At 36.3% G+C, this 25,410-nt stretch overlaps 1 protein-coding gene across 9 annotated transcripts in view; it reads left to right on the forward strand.

The window, feature by feature from the left end:
* The window catches only part of LOC140199090 (rho guanine nucleotide exchange factor TIAM1-like), a 299,957-nt gene that overhangs the window by 118,983 nt on the left and 155,564 nt on the right, over positions 1–25,410 (forward strand). For 8 of the 9 annotated variants that reach the window (XM_072260579.1, XM_072260580.1, XM_072260582.1 and 5 more), the window contains 5 exons: positions 1,249–1,395; positions 5,607–5,681; positions 10,298–10,465; positions 18,144–18,245; positions 24,884–24,962. In XM_072260579.1, coding sequence (XP_072116680.1) covers positions 1,249–1,395; positions 5,607–5,681; positions 10,298–10,465; positions 18,144–18,245; positions 24,884–24,962 — 571 coding nt within the window. Of the gene's footprint in view, positions 1–1,248; positions 1,396–5,606; positions 5,682–10,297; positions 10,466–18,143; positions 18,246–24,423; positions 24,492–24,883; positions 24,963–25,410 lie in introns of those variants that run through there. The other variant, XM_072260587.1, reaches the window with a different exon arrangement.

Here is a 25,410-nt window from a genome sequence, read left to right on the forward strand (position 1 = left end):
GGTACCAAATCCCCCAACCCCATACCTTTATCTTCTTTTGTACTTTTTCCAGTCCTGATGAAGGGTGTTGGCCCAAAATGCTGCCTGGCCTACTGAATTCCTTCAGCATTTTGTGTGTTGCCCTAGATAATCAATGGTTGCTTTCTCTGGAATAGAGTTGGCCACGGGGAGGTGAAGGGATAAAAACCAGTGTGCACAGATTTAAAGTATTTGACAAAATACTTGTTTCAGCCAGAGGTGGTAGGAACTTAAGGCTTACTACTGGAAAGAGTGATAGAGGAAGAAGTGAAAATCACACTAAAAAATACTTCAATGTGTACTTGAAGAACAGTGTCCTGCAGGGCAACAAATCTATTGTGGGAGTATGGAATTAAGCTGAACAGGCATAGACACATTGGATGAATGGCCTCCGTGTATGTTTCTATTACGCTAAATGTGTTAAATTGAAAACATCAGTTAAGAGAATCCACTAAAAGTAGCCAGCTTCTATTTCAACTGGGGAAGTCAGAAACATTGCATTGTGACTCTAAGGAATGCACAAAACTGTACATGAATTTTAGACAAATGCTGTACTTTGTGGGGTTTACAGTGATATAATGCAAGACTGCCCTTACAAATCAGTATATCCCATATACTGATAGAGAATCCACTGTAAAATTGTGTCATTCCCGTGAAAAATACTGTACTCCAAAATCCTTGAAATTTCCAGGAAAAGATAATAAAAGCACTCACTCGTGTGAGCAAGTGTCTTTAAAAATCCTTCAGAATCCTTGTGTCTTGCAGCAAAACACTGTGAAAAATGGCATGAGTGTTTCCCCCTTTTTAAGTAAAGACAAAATTTAGTCATCTATTGATTAATATTTATATATTCTTCGCTTTGCTTTAAATGTATTTATGAGACTTTTAATTGGTGAACACAATTATTTAAGAACTTTTCTTACTGTTCATACCATAGATGTTATTCCTGTCATCTGAGGAGTGCCTCTGCAAATCTATTGATTAAGATAGAAATATTCCTTATTGATCTTATCACAGACTTTTTAAAATGATGAATTAAGTTTTTTTTAACCATTTGCAAATGCTTTCTGAGCTATGTTGCAGAGAAATAACAATCATTTGACACTCAGCTACTGTATATATGTTTGCACAGCCTAGATGGTATTTATTTCCAAAATCAAATATTGATTCCTAATCAATCTGTTGGTCATTAATAGCTATCTTGAAGTGAATGTGATATTACTATTTTAGGTGGCAGCTCGAACTGAATCTGGTTTGAAAAAACGAACCCAGGCAATTTCCAGATCAGTCAGCAAACGACGGAACAGGTTTTCTTCCCTGTGGGGACTGGATACAACTTCAAGAAAGAAAGCAAAGGAACGTCCCAGCATTAATCAGGTTAGCTGCTGTAGCAGTATTTAATTTATACTTGTTGCAGATAGAATTATTGAAGGTCCTTGGACTATAAGGTTGATTTCTAAGTTCTTTTATGTTGTTTTTCTTTTCACAAAACAGTATTTGCATCTTATTACAAACCCCATTTCCAGAAAAGTTGGGATATTTTCCAAAATGCAATAAAAACAAAAATCTGTGATATGTTAATTCACGTGAACCTTTATTTAACTGACAAAAGTACAAAGAAAAGATTTTCAATAGTTTTACTGACCAACTTAATTGTATTATGTAAACATACACAAATTTAGAATTTGATGGCTGCAACACACTCAACAGAAGTTAGGACAGAGTTAAAATAAGATTGAAAAGTGCACAGAATATTCAAGTAACACAGGTTTGGAAGACTCCACATTAAGCAGACTAATTGGTAGCAGGTGAGGTATCATGACTGGGTATAAAAGTAGCATCCATCAAAGGCTCAGTCTTTGCAAGCAAGGATGGGTTGTGACTCACCCCTTTGTGCCAAAATTCGTGAGAGAATTGTTAGTCTGTTCAAAAGGAACATTTGTCAACGCAAGATTGCAGAGAATTTAGGTCTTTCAACATCTACAGTACATAATAATGTGAAAAGATTCAGAGAATTCAGAAACATCTCAGTGCATAAAGGGCAAGGTCGGAAACCACTGTTGAATGCGCGTGATCTTCGAGCCCTCAGGCGGCACTGCCTAAGAAACGGTCATGTTACTGTGACAATTATAACCACCTGGGCTCGGGAGTACTTTGGAAAACCATTGTCACTCAACACAGTCTGTCGCTGCATCCAGAAATGCAACTTGAAACTGTATTAGGCAAGGAGGAATCCACACATCAACTCTATGCAGAAACGCCGGCGAGTTCTCTGGGCCTGAACTCATCTCAGATGGACCGAAAGACTGTGGAACCGTATGCTGTGGTCAGGTGAGTCCACATTTCAGCTAGTTTTCAGAAAAAACAGGCGTCGAGTTCTCCGTGTCAAAGATGAAAAAGACCATCCAGATTGTTACCAGCAAAAGCATCTGTGATGGTATGGGGGTGCATCAGTGCCCACGACATGGGTGAGTTGCATGTATGTGAAGGTACCATTGACTCTGAGGCGTATATTAAGATTTTAGAGAGACATATGTTGCCATCAAGGCAACATCTCTTCCCGGGACGTCCGTGTTTATTTCAGCAGGACAATGCCAGACCACATTCTGCACGGGCTACAACAGTGTGGCTTTGTAGACACAGAGTGCGTGTGCTTGACTGGCCTGCTGCCAGTCCAGATCTATCTCCTATTGAAAATGTATGGCGCATCATGAAGAGGAGAATCAGACAACGGAGACCACGGACCGTTGAGCAGCTGAAGTCTTATATCAAGCGAGAATGGACAAAATTTCCAATTGCAGATCTACTACAATTAGTATCCTCAGTTCCAAAAGGATTAAAAAGTGTTATTAAAAGGAAAGGTGATGTAACACAATGGTAAACATGCCTCTGTCCCAACTTTTGTTGATTGTGTTGCAGCAATCAAATTCTAAATTTGTGTATGTTTACAAAATACAATTAAGTTGGTCAGTAAAACTATTAAAAATCTTTTCTTTGTACTTTTGTCAGTTAAGTAAAGGTTCACGTGAATTAACATATCACAGATTTTTGTTTTTATTGCATTTTGGAAAATATCCCAACTTTTCTGGAAATGGGGTTTGTATTTTCACACTGTAACATTTTCACTTTGTTTCAAAAGCCAAAGTACGGTTTGTTTAATGATGGTTTGTATTTTGACCATTCTTAACTGCATTAAAGTGAAATCTGAGGATAATTATACTAACAATAGAAGATATAGTTTCAGAGAAAGTGTAGGAAACTTTTGACTTGATTACTGAAAAAAATAACAGATTTCTGTTATGTAATAATGTTCTGTAAACAGACAATATGTTAGTACGTTGGAATTCTGCGAGCTGAGATGTAAATAATACAAAATTGATGAGGATGAAAGGAGAACAAAGGTGAAATGACCAATTATACAGACTAATTGACAAGAGTAGAAAACTAAACAAAATAGTCAAACAAAAATATTTTTCAGCCTACTGAATGTCTGCTTTTTAATTTGAATAATTCTTCAGAATGTTATTTTGTATGCTTATCATCAGCAGGTACTGTCACCTAGCAATATTACTTTCCAGCAGTCTATAGGCAAGTGTAAATAAATGCAGAAAATAATCAGACCTTTAACTTTCTTAATTTAACTTTCTTCATCCAACATTCTTTTGGTGAACTACCTAATATTAGCGTTCACGAGTTTTATTCATGTTTGACATGTGAGGCTGAGATCTATTGCTCTACAGTAGATAGCTAAACCTTGATGCAATTGAGTATTTTTAAATCAGCATTTCAGACCATATTAAGGTGAATGTCCCATAATCAGCTGGGTTTTTGTCAGCAATTTGTTAGCATTATAGTTATTTTTTTACTGATTACAAGTTACATTTTCAGATTTGTTTTTGAAAAAGTCTGCTTTTGCAATTGAGAATGCTGAGGATGAAAATACCAAAAAGAAATTAGGCAATTACTTTATTGTTTACATTTCAAGGAATAAAATGAGTAAAAGATTTGAATTGTAACTGTGGTTGGAATGTTCACCTGTCATTCAGACAAACCAGTTTATTTATTAAGGTCAGATATGAGTCTCTAAATGGTATCCCTGTCAACTTATTTGAAGGAAGCGATTGAAATATGTATTTTAGATCAGTTGGGTTAGTATTGTTATATTTCCAGGTTATTCTAATAGATAATTGAAAACTGAACAGTACAGGGCATTCTTGAATGCAGGACATTCCGATGGCGTCACTGTACCCGAGGACTATCTGGAACTAAGTCATGCATTTGATTCATTCTGATGTGTTGCATCAAGACATTGCTCTTTACCGTGTACATTCTGTTGGAAATCATTATTTTGTTGCTTCACATGTTGCACAGATAAATCAGCTTGATAATTTTTTGTTGGCCTCTTTTTGTTTTCAATCATTCATCCAATTAATGCTTGGTAGCAAATGAGAGATTATTCTTTGCTGCTGACCTAATGAAGCCTTCAGATCATACTCACTGTGATAATGGACAGCAAACTCCTGACCAAGCATTGTACAGGTTTGTACTATGCTAAGGTTAAAGGGGGTTGTGTTACATTTAACACTAGGAACCATCTCATTTACTTGGCTTTCAATTCTCTGTTCAACTTCTTGTGAGATTATCAGATTGCATTCCTTGCTGGGCTAACTTGAATTAAGTTTTAATTACCCATTCCCTTTGTGATGTTTTTAAGAACAACACTAATTCTACTTGATGTTAATATCGTTTTGAATGCAGCCCATCTGGGTGTAATCATTGATATATCCTCAGATGCTATGTGATATGGATTTTATTTTTATTGAATTGAATTTAACTAATGGGCTATCTTAAAACATTATTATAAAATCTAAAATGTGATGTTAGAAAATAAATATAAAAATGAGTAACAGCATTTGTAAAATAAAATGGAGTGCATGAAATTATATTTTAACTGAATATTCATTAACAATAATGAGATGTAAATAAATGAGACGGAAATATGCATTTTATTTATAGAAGAGCGAAAACTCAATTAACAGCAATTACAATCAAGGGACATGAAGTCACGCATGAAACAATTAGGTACTGAAGGGATGAATTATAATAGGTTTAAGGTTCTTCCTCCTTTGAGATTACATGGAGCCTACCAAAACTTATAAATTTCGGTTTTTTACACTTCAACATCATCCATTCAATATACATACTACCTATTTACTTTAACAAGTTTGGCACTAAATTTTAACTGACATTATTCAGTTATAAATCTGTTCGTCTTTTTAAAATGTTGGAATTCTTCCAGGTTTTGAATCGACTGCACATTTTGATGATAACTGTGTCAATATTCATACCTGCATAGTGAAGTCCTTCCTGGCACATGGCACAGTGATTTGTCCAATTTTGAAACTTTTAAGAATTATTTGAATGCTTCCCACAATGGTTGGCCAGTGAGTAGGAATACAGAAACTGAAGAGGTAAAACAATGGAAAACAAAAGAAATGAGGTCATTGGGAACAAATAAACACGTGAAGGGAAAGTGTGAAGAAAATAATTGGCTATTCAATATAATTTCATGTACTTTTTTTCTTTAGCTCTTTGGTGACAGTGAAGCAACTCTGAAGAAATCTTTAGAAGGGATCTTTAATGAATGTTCAACAGATACCAGTGTAAGTATGTATTGACTGCATATACCAGCTTGACTAAACCTTAACCAACACAGGATGAGGTTAACTGTATTGGGATTAATGTTTGCATTTGCGTAAAGGCCTCTTTCTGAATAAACTAGGTTCAAAAACATTGGTTTGCATTAATACTAGATTAATAAAAACCCTGGAAGTTTGTTCTCTGTCATGCTATTATAAAGGAGTTATTATACAGGCAACCCTCATGTTATGGGGAGCTGTGTTCCATGGAAACACTGGTGTGTAAGATGATGAGAGGCATTGATCGTGTGGATAGTCAGAGGCTTTTTCCCAGGGCTGAAATGGCTAACACGAGAGGACACAGTTTGAAGGTGCCTGGAAGTAGGTACAGAAGAGATGTCAGGGGTAAGTTTTTACGCAGAGAGTGGTGAGAGCGTGGAATGGGCTGCCGGTGACGGTGGTGGAGACGGATACAACAGGGTCTTTTAAGAGGCTCCTGGATAGGTACATGGAGCTTAGAAAAATAGAGGGCTATGGGCAAAGCTAGGTAATTCCTAAAGTAAGTATGTGTTCAGCACAGCATTGTGGGCTGAGGGGCCTGTATTGTGCTGTAGGTTTTCTATGTTTCTATGAAACAGGCTGTAATGAGATTTTCCTTAAAGCAAAGCTGCATGTGCATTAAATAATGCAAGTTGGAGAAAAGCGTTACTTTATTTACTTTTTTTTCTCACATAAATTCGCAAGAGTGAATTTTATTGTATATCTCAGATTTTTGAGTGGTATCTGTGATTTTTTTAAGAGCGGATTTCCAAAGCTTGATAAGCAATAATGTGGGTGTCAACTGTATTTGCTGATTCTTCTGCTGAAACCATGGAGAGATATTGTTCTGTTAGTTTCCTCTGCACTTACGGAGCAAACAGAAGTAATCTGATGGAAAGCTCTGCTTTGAGCACCTCTCCCTCCTCACACCCCTTTAGTTCACAGTATAATCAGTGAATAGCTGGGAATCTCACAGTTTGGAGAAATAGGTTCAATTCCCAGTCTTACTGATGCCATCTGAAACAGCAACAAGACTGCTTCATTTGTCTTTCCTTCACGAGGGAGAGCAGTGAGAGGGAATGCAGTATGTGATTGCTGCTACAGAATGTGATTATACTTTGAATGTTAGATGAGGGGTAATATTGACCATTATGTTCTCATGATCATCTCAGAGTCAAGTTTGACTAATAAATGATGTTCATTTTTTAAAAAACACCCATGGTTTCCCTGTGTAAGTGTGCTTAGATAAACAGGGAAATAGTGACATGAAAAACTGGTGGAAAAAAAAATAGATTCTAGTTTGTGGGTTTGGAATACTTCTCATGTCATGGTGGTAATTAAGCACATTTCTTCCAATTTATTTTATTTGATTGGATGATTAATAGAGAGGTCAGTTTTCTGAAAAATATTCTTGCACATCTATAGGAAATGCCTTCAGATATGTAAAGTTCATTTGATTTATTTAAGCAGAAGTGCTTGTTTCCCCAGCTGGCGAGAGGCAGGTGTGATGGAATTTGCTTTGAAATTCTTTAGAACTTAAGGCGTCTAATTAGTCAGGTCCTCAACAGTAAACACAAAGTGAAAGTTATAACTATGGAAGAAATTTAATTTTTTATTCCCTCTTTCTTGTGGGTAACCTCAAGGTATTTCATAGAAATATCATCAACTAAAATTTGATGCTAGGTCACTTAAGGAAGGAGGAGATTAGTGGTGGGAGCATTTTACCACCAGTTACATGTTTCATTGTGCAGCTTGGAGGTCAGAGACAAGCTAACCAGTGAGAAGGAGATAATCAGCTGTTCCATCTACAGTAACTCAATTGGACAGACAATCAGAAGTTTGTTCACAAGGTGGTGAAAAAGGATTTTGGCATGCTTCTGAGTACAAAAGTTGGGGTAACTGTACAACATGTTGATGAGATCATACACGGGGTACTTGTGCAATTCTGGCCACTTTGCTGTAGAAATAATGTCCTTAAGCTGGAGAAGATGCCGAAAAGGTCCCTCCTGGGACTTGGGGGGCTACGTTATAAGGATAGACTGGATAGGCTTGGGTTTTGTTCCCCCCTCTCACCCAGAGCATAGGAGGCTGAGGGGCAACCTTATAGAGGTATAATCATGAGACGGCATAAATAAGGGCTGGGGATGTCCTTAGACAAAAGGGTATAGTTTTAAGGTGAGAGCAGGTAGATCTAAAGGGGACCTGAGAGGCAAATTTTTTTCCACATAGAGGGTGATGGGTATATGGAATGAGCTGCAGGAGGAGGTGGTAGAGGTGGGCACAGTTACAATGTTTGGACAATTACATGGACAGAGTAATATGTGGCAAATGTAGGTCAGTTCAGTAGGTCAGGTAGGCATCTTGGTTAGTATGGACAAACTGGGCTGAAGGGCTTGTGTAACTCTGTGACCCAGTGACTCAATATGAGACTTTATAAGCCGTGTCATAGTGGAGGGAAGAGTGAGATATAATAGAGAAAATTAGAGGGCTAATCACAGAGTTCAGTGTCATTCCAGCTGAAAATACTACACCAGTGGAAAAGAGATTAAACCTGTGCATGGATCAGAGGCCAGAATTAGAGGAAAACAGATATCTTGCAGAGTTATAGGCTTTAGAAGAGATTACAAAGACAAAATGGGTTTAGAACATGAATTGGCTTGAAGAAGAGTAAGAAAATTGATTAACAGGAGGCTGCACACATCAAAGTTGCTGGTGAATGCAGCAGGCCAGGCAGCATCTCTAGGAAGAGGTACAGTTGACATTTCGGGCCAAGACCCTTAGTCAGACAGGAGGCCAGTGGGCGTAAGTGTGCATGGGTAATGGTTAAATTGAACATGGTGCAAAGTAGGACCCAGGCAGTAGATTTTCAGTAGCCTTAAGTAAACAGAAAGTAAAATGAGGAAAGCTAGTCTGAATATTATTCAATAGTAGAGATAAAACAAATGGTACAGATATGTGATCTGAAGTCTATTTTGTGGTCAAATTTATGACAAAGGTTGTGATGGCAGCTCTCTTCTCATTGCTGCCATCAGGAAGAAGGTACGTGATCCTCAGGGCTCACAGCATCAGGTTCAGGAATAGTTATTATCCCTCAGCCACCAGGCTCTAGAACCAGTAGGGATAACTTCACTCGCCCCATCACTGAACTATTCCCACTCCTGTGGACTCACTTTCAAGAACTTTCCATCTCATGTTCTCAATATTTATTGATTATTTATTTATTTATTGTAATTATTTTTCTTTTGTATAGTTTGTGGTCTTTTGCACATTGGTTGTTTGTCTGTCCTGTTGGGGTGCGGTCTTTCGTTGTTTCGTGGATTTACTGTGTATGCCTGCAAGAAAATGAATCTCAGGGTTGTGTAAGTTGACATACGCTGCATGTACTTTGATAATAAATTTACTTTGATCTTTGAACTAACTGATGCAATTTCAGATAGAAGCTGGAGAGAAGGATTAGCCCCTGGTCAGAGAATGAAATTTCCAATGGAAACCAAAAAGCATGTTTAATTACGTCTGCACTTAATTGAAAAGCAACTGCTCATCCAGTGCTCGATGTTAAACAGGATGATTCCCCATCTCTGAAAATTCTGAGCAATTTAGAGACAAAGCAAATGTCCAGTGAGCTGATCTGAAATCAGAACACATATAAAAACTGACACCATATGATGGCGAGGGACAGCATTTGGGAGAGAAATAGGAGATAGACATCAGTGGTGACATTATAGGATCAGGAAGAGAAGCATTGCAAGTCGTTCTCACTTGTAATAATGTCTTAATCCTCTTTGTGCAATACTGAATTTACTTTGATTTAATTCATATCACTTTTGTTCATTTGGTTTATATTCTTCTTGCTTCAAAATATTTTGCAATGACTGATTTCTCCATTAATACGAATTGGTACTTTTAAAGACAGCTTGTGGCAAGGAGGAAATGTTACAACTTGAGTTCAAAATTGTGACAATTTTTTTATTTTTACCTGTACAAATTCAGATTGCATTTTTATGAGGAAGCTGCAGATGCCACCTAGTGGCTTGAGGGGCTAAAGCTCCCTGTGTTAGAGAAGAAATATGCGAGATTGTGGAGCCTACCAACTTGCATCTCACCATAAGTGTTTGAATGTGATTAATTTGCATATACTGCTATTTAATATTTTATGATAATTTCTATCAGATTCTGTAGAAAATTTTAATTTTGGCAATAATTGTCAGATATCTGATTTATGCTCTTGATAATATGAGAAAGTTGAATTATCAAAGATGAGAAGAAATAATCATTGAAGTATGCTGAGATTTTGATTTGTAGATTTTTAATTCACAGCCTGTTATTGATTGGCCAAGCAAATTAATCATTTTAATTCTACATATTCTGATTTGCTGAAACAAATATTTTAAAAAAGTTAACCAAGTTGTAAAGAGTTGGCTTATCAATTATATGTTATTGACTTTTTAAAAATTGGTGTTAATTTTAGGTTTTGCTCTCAAACAATGATAATTGAGTTACCATTGTATCTTTATGTCATCTTCTGGTAGAAGACTTTTATATTAACCCATTTATTGCAAAAAAAACAGTTTGAGTGCAGGTTATTACTGTCATTTCCTCAGAGAGAAAAGAATCTGAGCACAAGTATTCGGCAACAGTCATCTGGGAGTGACAACTGGGTTACTGATCCCCTCGCACCGTCATGGGTCTGTTTACCAGATGATCAGCCCATCTTGATCGTAGTACATCCAGGGATCTCTGCTCAGGAAATTCTTGAAGTAGCTTGTAAGGTATGTTTACTGTCAATTATCCTATACTTTCATCAGGATGATGATAAAAATAAACTGTTTAAAACTGGTGGTTGGTTAAATCAAGAACCCTACAGAATTTTAAATTAGTAATTAGAGAATGAAACTTTTTTTTGTGATTGATGGCATTTTCTGAAAGGTAGTTAATTAAATATATTTTGTGAATACATCTTTTTATGAAATTAAATTAACTTTAAAAAATTTGCTTTATCTCCTCCGTTACTTATATCCGGTACTAAGTATCAATTCCTTTAACTCTCCTTAACATTATTATCTTCATTTGATTATATTTTGCTGGTGATTCTCTGGAGAACCATCAGTAAGGTGCTTTGTATAGCACCAACCCTATGCTGACCTCTGTGCCCTCACCTCACAATGCTGAAAGCAGATGTGAGCTGGAGACAAGCCTAAGGCAGGAGAGGATTGCAAACACCTTAAGGTGAGAGGCCAAATGTATTTGCATCCAGCCTCTCAGCTTCACATCATTTGAATTGAACTACTGACCTTAATTGTAAAGATAAGTGGAGGTAAGTAGCTTGTTCTGCTTAGCTTAATGTTCTTCTAAAGAGCATATTTCTTAAATTTGTTTTGGTGTAATAATATAATCTTTTTATTTTATGATAATTTTAAAATCATAAACTTTTTGGACTTTTTAAATGTCTCTGCCATTAGGCCCATTTAAAAGCAGCTTAAAGACAAGTGTTACACGGCCATCTAGGTAACCTAAGGAGCAGAACTGCTACATGGTATATAGTTACTGCTCACAGGATGGCCGTGACAACAAAGGCCCCTGGGACAATCATACCCACAAGGCCATATGAAGTAGGAAGTTCTTCAGAAATAACATGGGGTTGAACACAGAGACCATGATTTTGGCTATAATCTTTTACTGCTGCTTTTGCAACACTCACAAAAACAAGTCAACATATTTAACTATTGCGAAAGCAAAATACTTCTGAGAATATGGTATTATAAGAAAAAAAAATATAAAATACCATTCAGGTGAGTAAAATTACTCAGAGCTTACAGCACAGCAAGACAGATAATTCTTCCGAAGATTTATTGAAACCAAGTTAAAAGTAATAATAAAATGTTACAGGTTCAAACACTATAAAAGATATATTGTAAGGATTACAAAATGCCATCACTAAAATAATCTTGATGTCCTAACTTGAGTTTACCTAACTTTAACTCTCAATTGTAGCTATAGTTTCAATTTACATGGATTTCCAATTTTGATTCTGGATTCTTTATATTGTTTGAGAGATTATTGCTATCTGTGCAAAAGATCAACCCTTTAATCCAGTTTCCTTGTATATTGTCTACATTTGCCGAAATAAAAATCACAATCCTTGATCATTTTAATGAGATGAACCAAAAGGGCCCTTTTGAAGTTAACGTCTGTGTGAAATTAAGTCCATAATTACTGTAGTTAATTTGTCCGTGTTATCAGTTTTCACAGAGAAGATGTAATGATAGAGAAAAATTCTGAGCTTATAAGCAGTTTAAAATGTACCTATTTGTGTAAACATTTAGCTGTTGACTTCAAAGTTACAAAGTTGTGTTCCATGAACTCTGAGAAAGCTGATCTGTACTGTATATCGTGTCCTTAGTTAGCCTTGCTTATGTCTCTGTATGAATGATTCCTTTCACAGATGCTTCAGGTCATTACGCTGTTTTAAAAGTTTCTTCCAAGAAGATCTAATAGTTCCTTATTGCAAGCTGGTATAGAAAATTTAGTCAATTTTATTCATAAAGGTCACTACTGCCTTTACAATTACCTATTTGAGTTCCTTAACATTGGTTTACCTTGAATTAATTGCATTAACTGCAGGGTTGGCTACACTCTTTGGTGGCCTGATGTTGTAGATTCATGAATTTTGATGATAGCACTGAAAGGACAGTAGCTATTCATTATCAAATGTGTAACTTTAATCAAAATTGGAACATGATGGCATTCCTCTGTTGTTTTTATATATCTATCTTGGTTGCTGTGGTTACAGAGCTTGGATGTGATACTTATTGACAAGTTACTGCAGAGCTTTCAACAGAAAAAATTATATCACTATCATCATAAGCTGGTATTGCATGGGTTGGATATTTTTGAACCTGGTACCAGGAATGCTGATAAAGCAAACTGTTTTAAAAATTATTGGAACCATTTTCTGGAAACGTCTATAGAAAGAAAAATAGATTTAACATTTCAGGTCTGAATTTTGCTAAACTGTGTTTGCTCAAGTGAGCGATGAATTATGGAACTTGGTAGCACTATTGTGGTTGAGATCAGTCAAGCTTGTACAAGATAGGGGTCGGACCGGGTACCTTTATGATCTAATGCCACAGTGTGCAATGAATAGGAGAATCCTTTGAATACCTTAATTCCTCAAGATTTATGACAATATGTCCTGGGTATAATTTATTAATTGTGTTTTAGTATTGAATTGAATTTTATTTCTTACATAATTCACATACATGAGGAGTAAAAGCCTTTATTTTATGTCTCCATCTGAATGTGCAATGTGCAAATTATAGTGATTTGAATATTAAAAAAACTAACCTAGATAGTTAAAAAAAATTCAGATAAGTAGACACAGAGGAACAGATAGAAAATAGCTACTCGGAAGTCTCGGAAGTGATTTTTAGGAAACACTTAAAAATTACTAATTCAATATTCTACTTATGTTATTGTTGTGTGCACCCATTTAGTGACACCTGTTGGATGTTGGTTTTTACATGGTAAGCTCTGTGTATTTTTTTAAGAATCAGTCCCAATAGAAAAACAAAGAAAATTGTTTTGGAATATCACTTACAAACTTATATAGTTTATTCTATTGATATTTTTGATCTAATAGGTAGGGTTTCAAAACATTAGAGTCTACTTGATATATGTTATTCATAATTTCTGTATTTATCTAAAGTTGTAAAGCAAATGGCACAGCAGAAAGCCTAGAACTTCTGCCTCCAGATCTAGCTGCATTGTTGAGCTGCAAATAGATGTTTGAACAAGGTGAGGTCCTTTGGGAAGAAGTGATATGCAGCACATGGGAAAAGGAGTGAAATTGGTAGCTATGTGCAGAGGAACTTTGAGCAATAGTGATAGATACTTTGGTATGTTTACATTCAAAATAAACACAAACTATAGTGATAGAGATTGAGAGCTGAGAACTATAACTTACAAGTGGAGATTGAGTTTGGTTATGCACTGACATAGATGAATTTATTTCTTGACCAGAGATCTCATGAGGATAAATTACATAACGTGGAAATTATAGTGCTTGTGTTACCAAAAGTGCATTATAATAAAATTGCTGTTATCCTGAGTAACCTTTTTCCAACGTGTCCCATTTCATTCTCCAATCTTATTTTATTAGTAATGCCAGGATCATGTAAATAATTATGTAAATTTTATTCTTGATCATATTTAAATAATGCTGGTGGACATTTTACATATAATTTTAGATATTAATTATCTGAATTCTTTGATAAATTCAGAGGTGAAAATTCAATGTTATTTGTAAATGTAAATTCTATGTTTAAACCAATAGTCTGGCATTCTCCATATATTAGTGGATAACTGGCTATCAAATGTAATTTATTCTGTTAATATACTCTCTTTTAGCTGCTAAACAGTATAATAATTTGTTGAGTGAATCAGGTAAGTTGAAAGGGAGCAGGGGAACTTGACCTGGTGAGTGAAAAAAGAGTGCATAAATCAAAGACCTGGCAAGTGGTAAGGGAGCATGGGAACCAAGCCCTGAAGAATGGGAATGAAATATGGGAGCTGAACTCCCATTGAGTTGAGAAGGAACTCAGAAAACATTACGTAGTGAGCTAGATGTTGGACCATTGGAGCTTTTGAATAGTTGCATTGTGGATTGTTGGAGATTTGCAGGATTCATTTTGTAGTTCAATTTGAAGGGAGTTAGGAACATGCTAGCTTTAAAAACATCTCTCCGTATACTGCTCTCAGGATGAGCCTTTTCATTCTAGAACAAAGGAGATGTCCTCCTTTTTCAAAGAAAGGGGCTTCCCTTCCTCCACCGTCAACACTGCCCTCAACCACATCTCTTCCATTTTACACATGTTTGCTCTTAACCCATCCTCCCGCCACCCTACCAGAGATAGGGTTCCTCTTGTCCTCACCTAACATCCCACCAGCCTCCATGTCCGGCAGATAATTCCCCAAAACGTCCGCCACCTCCAAATGGATCCCACCACCAAACACATCTTTCCGTCCCCCCCCCCCCCCCACTTTCTGCTTTCCGCAGGGATCGCTCCTTACACAACTCCCTTGTCCATTTAACCCTCCCCACTGATCTCCCTCCTGGCAATTATCCTTGTAAGTGGAACAAGTGCTACACCTGCCCCTACACCTCCTGCCTCACTACCATTCAGGGCCCCAAACAGTCCTTCCAGGTGAGGCGATACTTCACCTGTGAGTCTGTTGGGGTCATATACTGTGTTCGGTGCTCCTGGTGTGGCCTTTTGTATATCAGTGAGTCCTGACGTAGATTGGGAGACAGCAAGAGCAAGAGGGATCTCCCAGTGGCCACCAATTTTAATTCCACTTCTCATTCCCATTCTGATATGTCCATCTGTGGCCTCCTCCACTGTCAGGATAAGGCCACACTTAGGCTGGAGGAACAACACCTTATATTCCATTTGGGTAGTCTCCAACCTTATGGCATGAACAAACTTTTAGTAATGCCTGCCCATTCACTATTTCCCATCCCCTTGCCCCCTCACTCATGTTATCTCCTTGCCTGCCCATCGCCTCCCTCTGGTGCTCCTCCCCCCTTACCTTTTTTTTCTTTTTTCCATGTCCTTCTGTCTCTTTCACCAATCAACTTCCTAGCTCTTTGCTTCATTCCTCCCCCTCCAAGTTTCACCTATCGCCTGGCATTTCTTTCTCCCCTACCCCCACCTTTCAAATCTACTCCTCAGGTTTTTTTTCTCCCGTCCTACTGAAGGGTTTCGGTCCGAAACATCGGCTGTACTTTTTTCCATAGATGCTGACTGACCTGCTGAGTTCCTCCAGCATTTTCAGTGTGTGTTGCTCCATATAATGCTCTTATTTACCACAATGCAACTCTTAACAATGCTGCTGTTATTGAAGAGATGATTTGTTAGTTGGCATGCCAATAAAATAATGATATTTTTCAGTGAGATTTTAAATATTTAGTATTTTTAAAAATGTGACCAGACTACAGGACATCCTGCGTATAAACTTTTAGGTTAAGGTTCTGTATGCCTTGATGTGGTCTGAATCACACACTCATTTGTTTGCATGTTTCTCATTAATGGCCATATTCCTGAAATGTATGAATGCAAATAGAGTTTGTTGTAAATTGTTGTGATGCCTTCTTCTGTATTATAACTTCTTGTTACCTGTGTTTTCTCTCCTATCTCCTGCATCAGCTCATGCACATTTCCCTTTTTGTTTGATCTGCATCTTCTCACTTCAAATCATACTGTGAGTTAAGAACCTGAAGTGTTCTAGTATAGTAGAATGATAAAGATATCAAGTAATCGAACATTTCATGGCAGGCTTTTGAGAAGAAAAGGATTTTATTACAATTATTGTATGGAATAATTTTAATAATCACTGAAGTATGATAATATTTTATCCATTTACTTTCTTCATGGACAAAAAATGTACGTACATAAAAGAAGTACTTACTAAAGAACAAAATACATTTATTTGTTAATTTTTCTACATAATTGAAGACTTGCTTTAAAAGCCTGCAATGGAATTTAGAATGCTGCATAGTGCCGGTAGATGCTTGAAAGTATTTTGCAAATGATTTTCACTTTTATATCCTGCTTCATTGTTTAAAACTTTAACCATTAATGGCATTCCTTAATAGCGCCCTCTGAAAATAGATCTGCTACTTAAGTGTAAAAATATACATTGTAATATGTAGTTTAATTACACAGAATGTGTCACAATTGTTTTTCTAACATTGTGTTGCTTGCTCTTTTTGATCAACAGTATTGTTCGATACATTAACAAATGTGAACATGCCATCCAAGGAGGGGCGAAAATCTGTTTCAATGTAAAAATATATTAGAATCCAATAAAACTTTCTGATTCGCCTACTTGTTTTGTTCTAAAGGACAACAGTTCCTAAATGCAACATGTTTGAATAACTAATACCAAAATTTCAAGAAATGGTTAAGGAAAATTCTGTTCAATTAATTCTGAGATAGCTACTTACCAAACAAGTACTATGCTGTTAGTGTAGATAATGAAATTAGTAAATGATATCCACCTCATTTTACAATTTTGAAAGTATTTTATGCACTACAAAATGACTAATGGAATAGACAAATTGTTATTAACGAGTGACTCTGTGGGATAAATTCTGAATATATTTTATAAAGAAAGAAAATTATTTAAGGTAATAATTCAACCTTTATCCAGCTGTCTGCAATTTCATTGCATTTACCTCTGCATATTTTCATGACCCTTTTGATGAAATGTTCAAGACAATCTTAAGTAAAGGAGATAATTAAAGTTCTCTGTACTAAATGTTTCTAATCAGCAGTTTTGTTTCTGTGCCTCATTGTCTATTTTGGGGCACTTCAAAAGTTTATTATTTTTGGAAATTAAATTAAGAGGTTGGAGAGCAGGAATATACACTAGAGCTTAAACAAAGTGAAAAAATTGGGAACACTATTTCATTTGAAAAGATTTATATGTGGATCTGAATATATTTTTAAATAAAGAAACTTATTTGTTTTCTATTTTGTAGACCACCAGTTAAATGCTTTTCTATCTCAGAGTTCAGTTCTGTTTTATTAACAGCTTCAAAAAATGCCTAATATCTGAACATAGTTGATCTGATTGATGGTCATGGAAACTGCATTTTATTCACAAGCCAACAGAATTAGTTACTAACCCTTTTATAGTGACTAGTTCTCAGCCTTCCATTATTTTCATGATTTTGTATGATGAATTTCTTTCTATCTTTGTTCCTGTTTTGCATGTCTGTAGCTCCATTAATTCAGTGTGCTGTCTTGATGTACTATCATGTGATCAGGGCTAAATTATATTCAAAATCCAAACTACATAGCCAAAGAAAAATTAATATGCAGGATTATATTATTAATTCCCTTGAAAATAAATCATTAAAAAAGAATGCAAATAAGTATTTTGTTTAAATTAATTGCCTTGTCATTAGCTAATGAACATTAAGGGAAATGTTTTAATATTTCACATGCTGGAGAATTTTAGCTCAAAAAGTTCCCATAGGGAATAACTTCATGCTCCAAAGTTGTCGTGGGAGTGAAGGAATGACTGTGAAATTTCAGCTAATCTCTTCTTTTATTTAATACATTCAAATTTGCATTCTGAAGCACAAACAAAAATGCAAAAGGGATGTATGGTTGTGATTGAAAAGGAGGAGTAGGTCAGGGATATATTCATCCTTAGCCAGCTTTCACATGCTACTATGCATACTTAATTAACTCCTTTATAAAAAGAATCTAAAAGCTGTAGCATTCTGTATGTTATCCATTCAAAATAATCTTGAATTACAGATTTTCCCCAGATATGTTACATTATGTTTAAAATGGAACATCGTTCATTATATTTGTAACAACCAGAGCAAATCAGTGATCAATTTCTCTGTATCTGCATTTTTCTATTCCATCACAGGCACATAATTTGGACCCTGGTGGTCACTATGTTCGTTTGAAGTTTACAATGAATAATCACATTCAATATTATATACCTAAACAAGAGGATATTCATGAACTGGTAAGCAGCCTGAATATAAATTTACACAAATGAAGAATGGATATTAGCAGCCAATATGTATATATGGCAAGTGCATCGATATTCTTTTTACAAGACAATGCAAATTTTTGTACTGTTTAATTGTTACATTATCAGAAGTTAAAGTTTTTATGTAAGTTGTCAATTTGTATAACATTAAGAATCGAAGGATGTTCTTATTTTGTTATTTATTTCTATCATAATTAGTTACATAATTTATTTGTGCATGCTGTATATCACACAAAGTAATCTCAGAAAAGCAAAGCAACATTGTGCTGTGCCACATGGCTGTTTGGTTATAAACGTTGTCTACTCATCTTCGACTTGTTTCTTCGGTTGTTGATAGAGGAGAAAATGATCTAAAAGAAGGCATGGTTAAAGGATAATCTCAGAAAGAACTTGTTAACAATAATTTTAGCCATGCTGATCCTTATCTGTTTTTGCATTAATGCAAAATTGTTAAGTTGTTTTTTTGGATTTATTTGGTCCTTTGGATTTGTGTTAGCTTGAATAGAATTATTACATTATTACAACTGATAAAGAAGTCATTTGACCTATTGGGTCTTTGCCAATTCCGTGCAAGGGGAATCTATTAAATCACATTGCCCAGTTTTTACCTCTTCCTTAATTTCTTCTTGAAATGATAACGGAGTCTGCTTCCATTCCCATCTCCACAGCATGACAACCACTGTGTCAAAAAGGTTTACCTCATTTTACTCCAGATTATTCTGCCAATCAATTTAAACAATTGTCTCCTGATCTATGCTCACTTTGTTGAGGTCATGATTTTGAAAACTACTTACAAATCACTTCTTGTCTTCTGTACGCTAGGTGAACATTCCCAGCTTCTATATTCTTTCTAAATAACTGAAGTACTTCAACTTTTCAGGGCTTTATAAATATCTTATAAACATTAAGATTCATACGGGCAGACATGTGGTGCATGAAATGTACAATGAGACAGAGCTTTAGTTCTAGTCAAACTAGGTGTTTGATCAATGTTCAATGTAACCTCATTGCTTTTGGAGCTATGTATCAATCTTAATATTTATATCTCAGGAAAACACTTCTAATTGTTTTCTCTACCTGTTCTTTCACCTTCAATGATTTGTACACCTAGGTTTCTAATCATGTGCTACATTTGAAATTCAATTTTTTTTCTCTTATTGTTCTTCCTACAATATTACCCTGTATTTCTCTGAATTAAATTTCATTTGTGTCATGTTAGTCCACATCCTTCTGAAGTTTATCAGTGTCCACCTTTCTGCTTACTATAATTCCATGTTTATGATATCCGTAAATTTTACAAGTAATTGACACAACTTAGTCCAAGCCTTTTCCTGTTTTCATCAAGCCTGAAAAGCAACCACTCCCTGTGACTCTGCCACCTGTCTACAACCAATTTTGCACCCATTTCATCACTTTCACTTCACTGAATCACAGAACAATTACTAAATGGATATTGGCCACACAGCCATTCAGTTGTGTTTGTAAAGCAGCCCAGCTCAGCCCACCCCTCTGTTCTCATGCCCTTGTCTTGCAAAATCCCTTTTTTTTGGATATAAGACCATAAGACATAGGGGCAGAATTAGGCCATTCAGCCCATCGAGTCTGCTCCACATTCCATCATGGCTGATCCCGGATCCCACTCAACCCCATACTCCTGCCTTCTCGACGTATCCTTTGATGCCCAGACTGATCAGAAAACAATTAACTTCCCCACCTTAAGTATACTCACGGACTTGGCTTCCACCGCAGTCTGTGGCAGAGCATTCCATAGATTCACCACTCTTTGGCTAAAACAATTCCTCCTTACCTCTGTTCTAAAGGGTTGCCCCTCAATTGTGAGGCTGTGCCCTCTAGTTCTGGATACCCTCACCAGAGGAAGCATCCTCTCCACATCCCACCCTATCTAGTCTTTTTAACATTAGCTAGTTTCAATGAGATCCCCATTCGCATTCTTCTAAATTCCAGTGAGTACAGGTCCATAGCTGCCAAACACTCCTCATAAGTTCGTTCATTTCTCGAACCATCCTTGTTAACCTCTTCTGGACTCTCTCCAATGACAACACATCCTTTCTGAGATATGGGGCACAAAACTGTTGACAATGCTCCAAATGCGGTCTGACTAGAGTCTTATAAAGCTTCAGTATTATCTCTTTGCTTTTATACTCTATCCCCCTTGATATAAATGCTAATATTGCATTTGCCTTCTTTACCACAGACTCAAACTGTAAATTAACCTGGGTGTCTTGCATGAGGACTCCCAAGTCCCTCAGCACCTCTGATGTTTGAACCTTTTCCCCATTTAGATAATAGTCCGCACTATTGTTCCTTTTACCAAAATGCATTATCATACATTTCTCAATATGGCATTCCATCTACTACTTTTTTGCCCATTCTTCCAGTTTGACCAAGTCTGCTGCTATTGCATTGCTTCCTCAGCACTGATCCTTCAGAATCAGGGTAGTCAGAAGTTCCTTAATCTTGGTCTGGGGTTCAGTTTAAAGCCTAGATCCCCCAAGTGGTTTTCGCAACAGTTTCTCAAACAAAGTCAATAAAGTTGACTTTATTGTCATATGCAGAGTATATGTATGTATAAGTGCAATGAAAAATTTACTTGTAGTATATTCACCAGTTTTTTTTAACAATCAGGTACAACAGATAGTTAAACTGCCCTGACTTGGTCACCATTTAGGAGTTCTCAATGTGTGGAATGCTTGTTACCCCCACCCCTCTAACCACTTATTCCACTGGGTTTGTAATTGGTGGGTTATGGCATCCTTGCCTAGCAGTTCCATACAGCTCTATTCTTATAGTAGCACATATGTATCTTTATATAGACTTAAGTTCTGGCGGGAGTGAGTTCTCTGACATTTTCTGACTAGAAAGTAGTTAGGCTACAGGAGTCTTTCTCAGCAGACTTAATGGCTGTTTTATATGTTATAAATTTCCATGATTCTGTGAAACAATTATTTATCCCTTTGTCATGATTAGATTGTTCACTTGGGGCTTTTGTGATTTGGATTCAGAAGTTCAAAAGGTATTCCATTCATTTTCGCATATAACAAAACTTTTCTTTTTCAATCTTTTTACTAATTTCAAAATATAGAAACAAAACATAGCAATAATACAGATAATATGAGATGTATTGTTACATTTAAAAAAAGAGTAATTGCAAAACCAAATAGTGGAAATTACCAAAACTCCCATACATGTAGAACTGATCACGGATAATATAAAGCAAAAAAAAAGGAAAAAGACAAAAAAAAGAAAAAAAAACCCATCCCAAAAGAAAAAAAAACAACTAAACTAAACTAAAAGACTTGGGCAAAACTAACAACTTAAAAATGGAAAAGAAGAAATTCTCAGCGTCGACGCTTCCATTCCCCTCCAACAACAGTACAGAGAAATAAAACCAGTTTGGAAATGATCAAATTACATCAAATGAAAATGCTGAATAAATGGCCTCCAAATTTTTTCAAACTTAATAGAAGGGTCATAAACTGCACTTCTAATTTTCTCCAAATTCAGACACACCATAGTTTGTGAAAACCAATGAAATACTGTAAGAGGGTTGATCTCTTTCCAATTCAACTCGCATATAACAAAACTAACCTTAAACTTGAAAGTAAGCACTTAGCAATGCACTTTGTAGTAACTACTATGCAGCAAAAAAATTATAAACACCTTTGTCCTGTATGATTCAAGATTGCTTAATCTCATTTCCAGTACACAAGTGTAAAGGAGCACTGAATCATTGTTACTCCTGATCTGATGCAGCATTAAAAAATCACAATAAGATCAAGAACATAATGATTAAAAAACACAATAAGTATAAATAAATAAGATAGCTTATATGGTATATAGATTGATTATATGTACGTCAAGTGATGTTAGGTGCAGGAAGTGTCTGTACACAAAGTGACTGACAGGAAATGATAAAGATGTGGTGGGGGGGACAAAATTTGGTAATGAGTCACTGTTGAGATGGAGGACTAACGAAACTGCTGGAGTTCAGTGGAGTAGAAAGGCATAAAGACGTGGAATTCCAGAGTTTAAAGCCCTGACAGTCAGAGATTGCCCTGCTAATGATGAAGCCATTAAACTGATCAAGTTCAGAAGGCCAAAGCTGAAGGACCACAAATATCTCTTACAGTTATAATTATTTATTGACTGCAAAGATAGAGCAGAGTGCCCCTGTGGAAGAATTGAAAAATAAATGAGAATTTTAAAATAGATCCATTGGTTAACGAGAAACACTAGTTACTCATTGAAAGCAGAGTGTTGAATAACATTGGTTAACCAGAAACACTAGTTACTCATCGGAAGTAGAGTGTTGATTAACATTGGTTAACCAGAAACATTAGTTACTCATTGTAAGTAGAATGTTGTTTAACTTTGGTTAACCAGGAACACCAGTTACTTCGGGAAAACAGAGTATTGTATAACATTGTTTACAGAGTGTAGAAAGTTGTTTATTGCAGTGAACAAATCAAGACATGTTAAAGGGATAAATGATTGCTTCATGTAATCACAGAAATTTATAGCATAAAAAACAGGCACTTAGCCTGCTGAGAAAGACTCCTCTAGCCTAATCCCACTTTCAACTTCCTGGCCTGTAACTTTCTGGGTAAATTGCTCTAACACCTTTAAAATGTCTAGTTTCCAAAAGTGTAGTAAAGACTAAATGAGTTAGCACAATGCTTTACAGCACCGGTGATCATTGACCAGGGATCAATTGCTGTCGCTGCCTGTTAGGAATCTGTACGTTTTCCTGTGACAGTATGAGTTTTCTCCTGGTGCTCCAGCACCCTCCCATATTCCAAAAAAATGTAAAGATTGGAGTTAGTAAGTTGTGGGCATGCTATGTTGGTGCGAGAAACATGTAAAGATGTAAAGATTAGAGTTGGTAAGTTGTGGGCATGCTATGATGGTGCGGGAAGCATGTAAAGATGTAAAGATTAGAGTTAGTAAGTTGTGGGCATACACGAGGAATTCTGCAGATGCTGGAAATTCAAGCAACACACATCAAAGTTGCTGGTGAACGCAGCAGGCCAGACAGCATCTCTGTCCCTCTGACCATACCCCTTGCCCATCGTCTGGGTTTTTTCCCCCCTCCCCCTTTTCCTTCTCCCTGGGCCTCCTGTCCCATGATCCTCTCATATACCTTTTGCCAATCACCTGTCCAGCTCTTGGCTCCATCCCTCCCCCTCCTGTCTTCTCCTATCATTTTGGATCTCCCCCTCCCCCTCCCACTTTCAAATCTCTTACTAACTCTTCCTTCAGTTAGTCCTGACGAAGGGTCTCGGCCCGAAATGTCGACTGTACCTGTTCCTGGAGATGCTGCCTGGCCTGCTGCATTCACCAGCAACTTTGATGTGTGTAAGTTGTGGACATGCTATGTTGGTGCAGGAACTTGGTAACACTTGCGTGCTGCCCCCAGCACTTCCTCAGACTGTGTTGGTCATTGACACAAAAATGACGCACTTCATTGTATGTCTCAATGTTTTGATGTACATACGACATACAAAGCTAATCTTTATCTTTAAAATTTAAGTCTCTAACTTAACTGCCTATGGGTGATAAAAATAGTCCTGAATTTTCTCCTATATTCTTACACCAATTATTTGAGATCTAAGCTTTCTGGATTTTGATCTCTTGGTCAAGAAAAATGTTGTCCTTCCTATCCATTCTGTCAGGGCTCCTTAGATTTTGTGCACCTCAATTACTATTTTTTAGGTCTCTCTTGTTCGAAAATAAGCATCTGGAGCTTCTCCAACCATTCTCTAATTCTGTTAATATTCTCTAATTCTACCAACATACTCATAAATCTCCTTAGTTTCAATTGCATTCTTTCTGCATATAGTCAATTCTTGCTTCATCTACAAACTTATTAATCTTCTACGTATATATAAATCATTGGTATAGGCTATAAAATAAACAAGAGATTTGGGACTAAGCCCTGTGGAACCTTACTGGCAATGTCCTCCATTTGTAAGGAAATCAGTTGATCATTTTAATTTGCTTCCTGACATGGAGCCAATTTTAGATCCAACTTGTCAAGTTTCATTGGATCTCATAAGCATTTACTTCATTGAACAAGCCTGGTGGGATCAGCAAAAATGTCCATAGCGCTTGAGCTGGGGAAGAGATACAGTCGGGAGAAGTTACATTTTAAATGGTAACCAATAAGTATGGATATCTGTTAATTTTTGATATTTATAGGTAAGTGAACCATGTCAAGAGTTTTATCTCCTGCATGAATTCTAGCATGGCAGGCTTCTAATGCTATAGAATCTGTGTATCATTGGTCTGTATTCAATTTTTATGTAGGAGTTGCATTTTGAGCTAGCCATTAATTAATCATATTAGTACCCTTTATAGATAATCCTCCAACTAAAGGATGGTTAAAAAGCCATTGTTTTGACATTACTACCTTTGGGAGAATCTAATACAATGTTGAAGCTGCAGTAAGTGTGGAACATGAATAAATTATATCAGTGAATACAATTCATGTTATAAGTACATATTAGTAAATCGATAGTTTGTATTTTTCAGTAATTTGTGACTTTTTATCTATTTTACAAATTAATTAAAGGTATTATATATTTTCTCAGTTGTATCAAGAAATTCAAATATGTCCTAAAACTACACATCATGTTCATTTCGACAAGTTCGAAACTTCCATCAATTATGGTAAGGATATGTGCAAAATGTTACAAATACTAACAAATGTTTATGCCAGTTACTTCTATTACTTGTATTAGTTTCTTTGGCTTTGCTTTTGGATACGCAAGAGACGCAGATGTTTTAAAATTTGGAATAACACCCAGAGGAGCTGGAGGAACTCAGCAGATCAGGCACCATTTCTGGGGGGGGGCAGGGGAAAGGACATTTGGTATTTCAAGTCAAGACCCTTCATCAGGAACCTCCAGTTCCATTAGGTGTTGCTCTTTGCTTCTATTTTGTTTGTTTTTTGAGACACGCTGTTTGAAATAATACAAGATAACTGTCCAGTATTTGTACATAGGAAACAGTTACATTAAATCTGAGATAATTCTTGAATCTGTTATGTGGCTAATGAGTTTGCTTTGACCTAGAAATAAGATTGCTGTACAACTGGAGTTCTGTAAATTACAACTGA

This window comes from Mobula birostris, chromosome 6 (genome assembly GCF_030028105.1).
Source record: "Mobula birostris isolate sMobBir1 chromosome 6, sMobBir1.hap1, whole genome shotgun sequence".
In the NCBI taxonomy this organism is placed as follows: Eukaryota; Metazoa; Chordata; class Chondrichthyes; order Myliobatiformes; family Myliobatidae; genus Mobula; species Mobula birostris.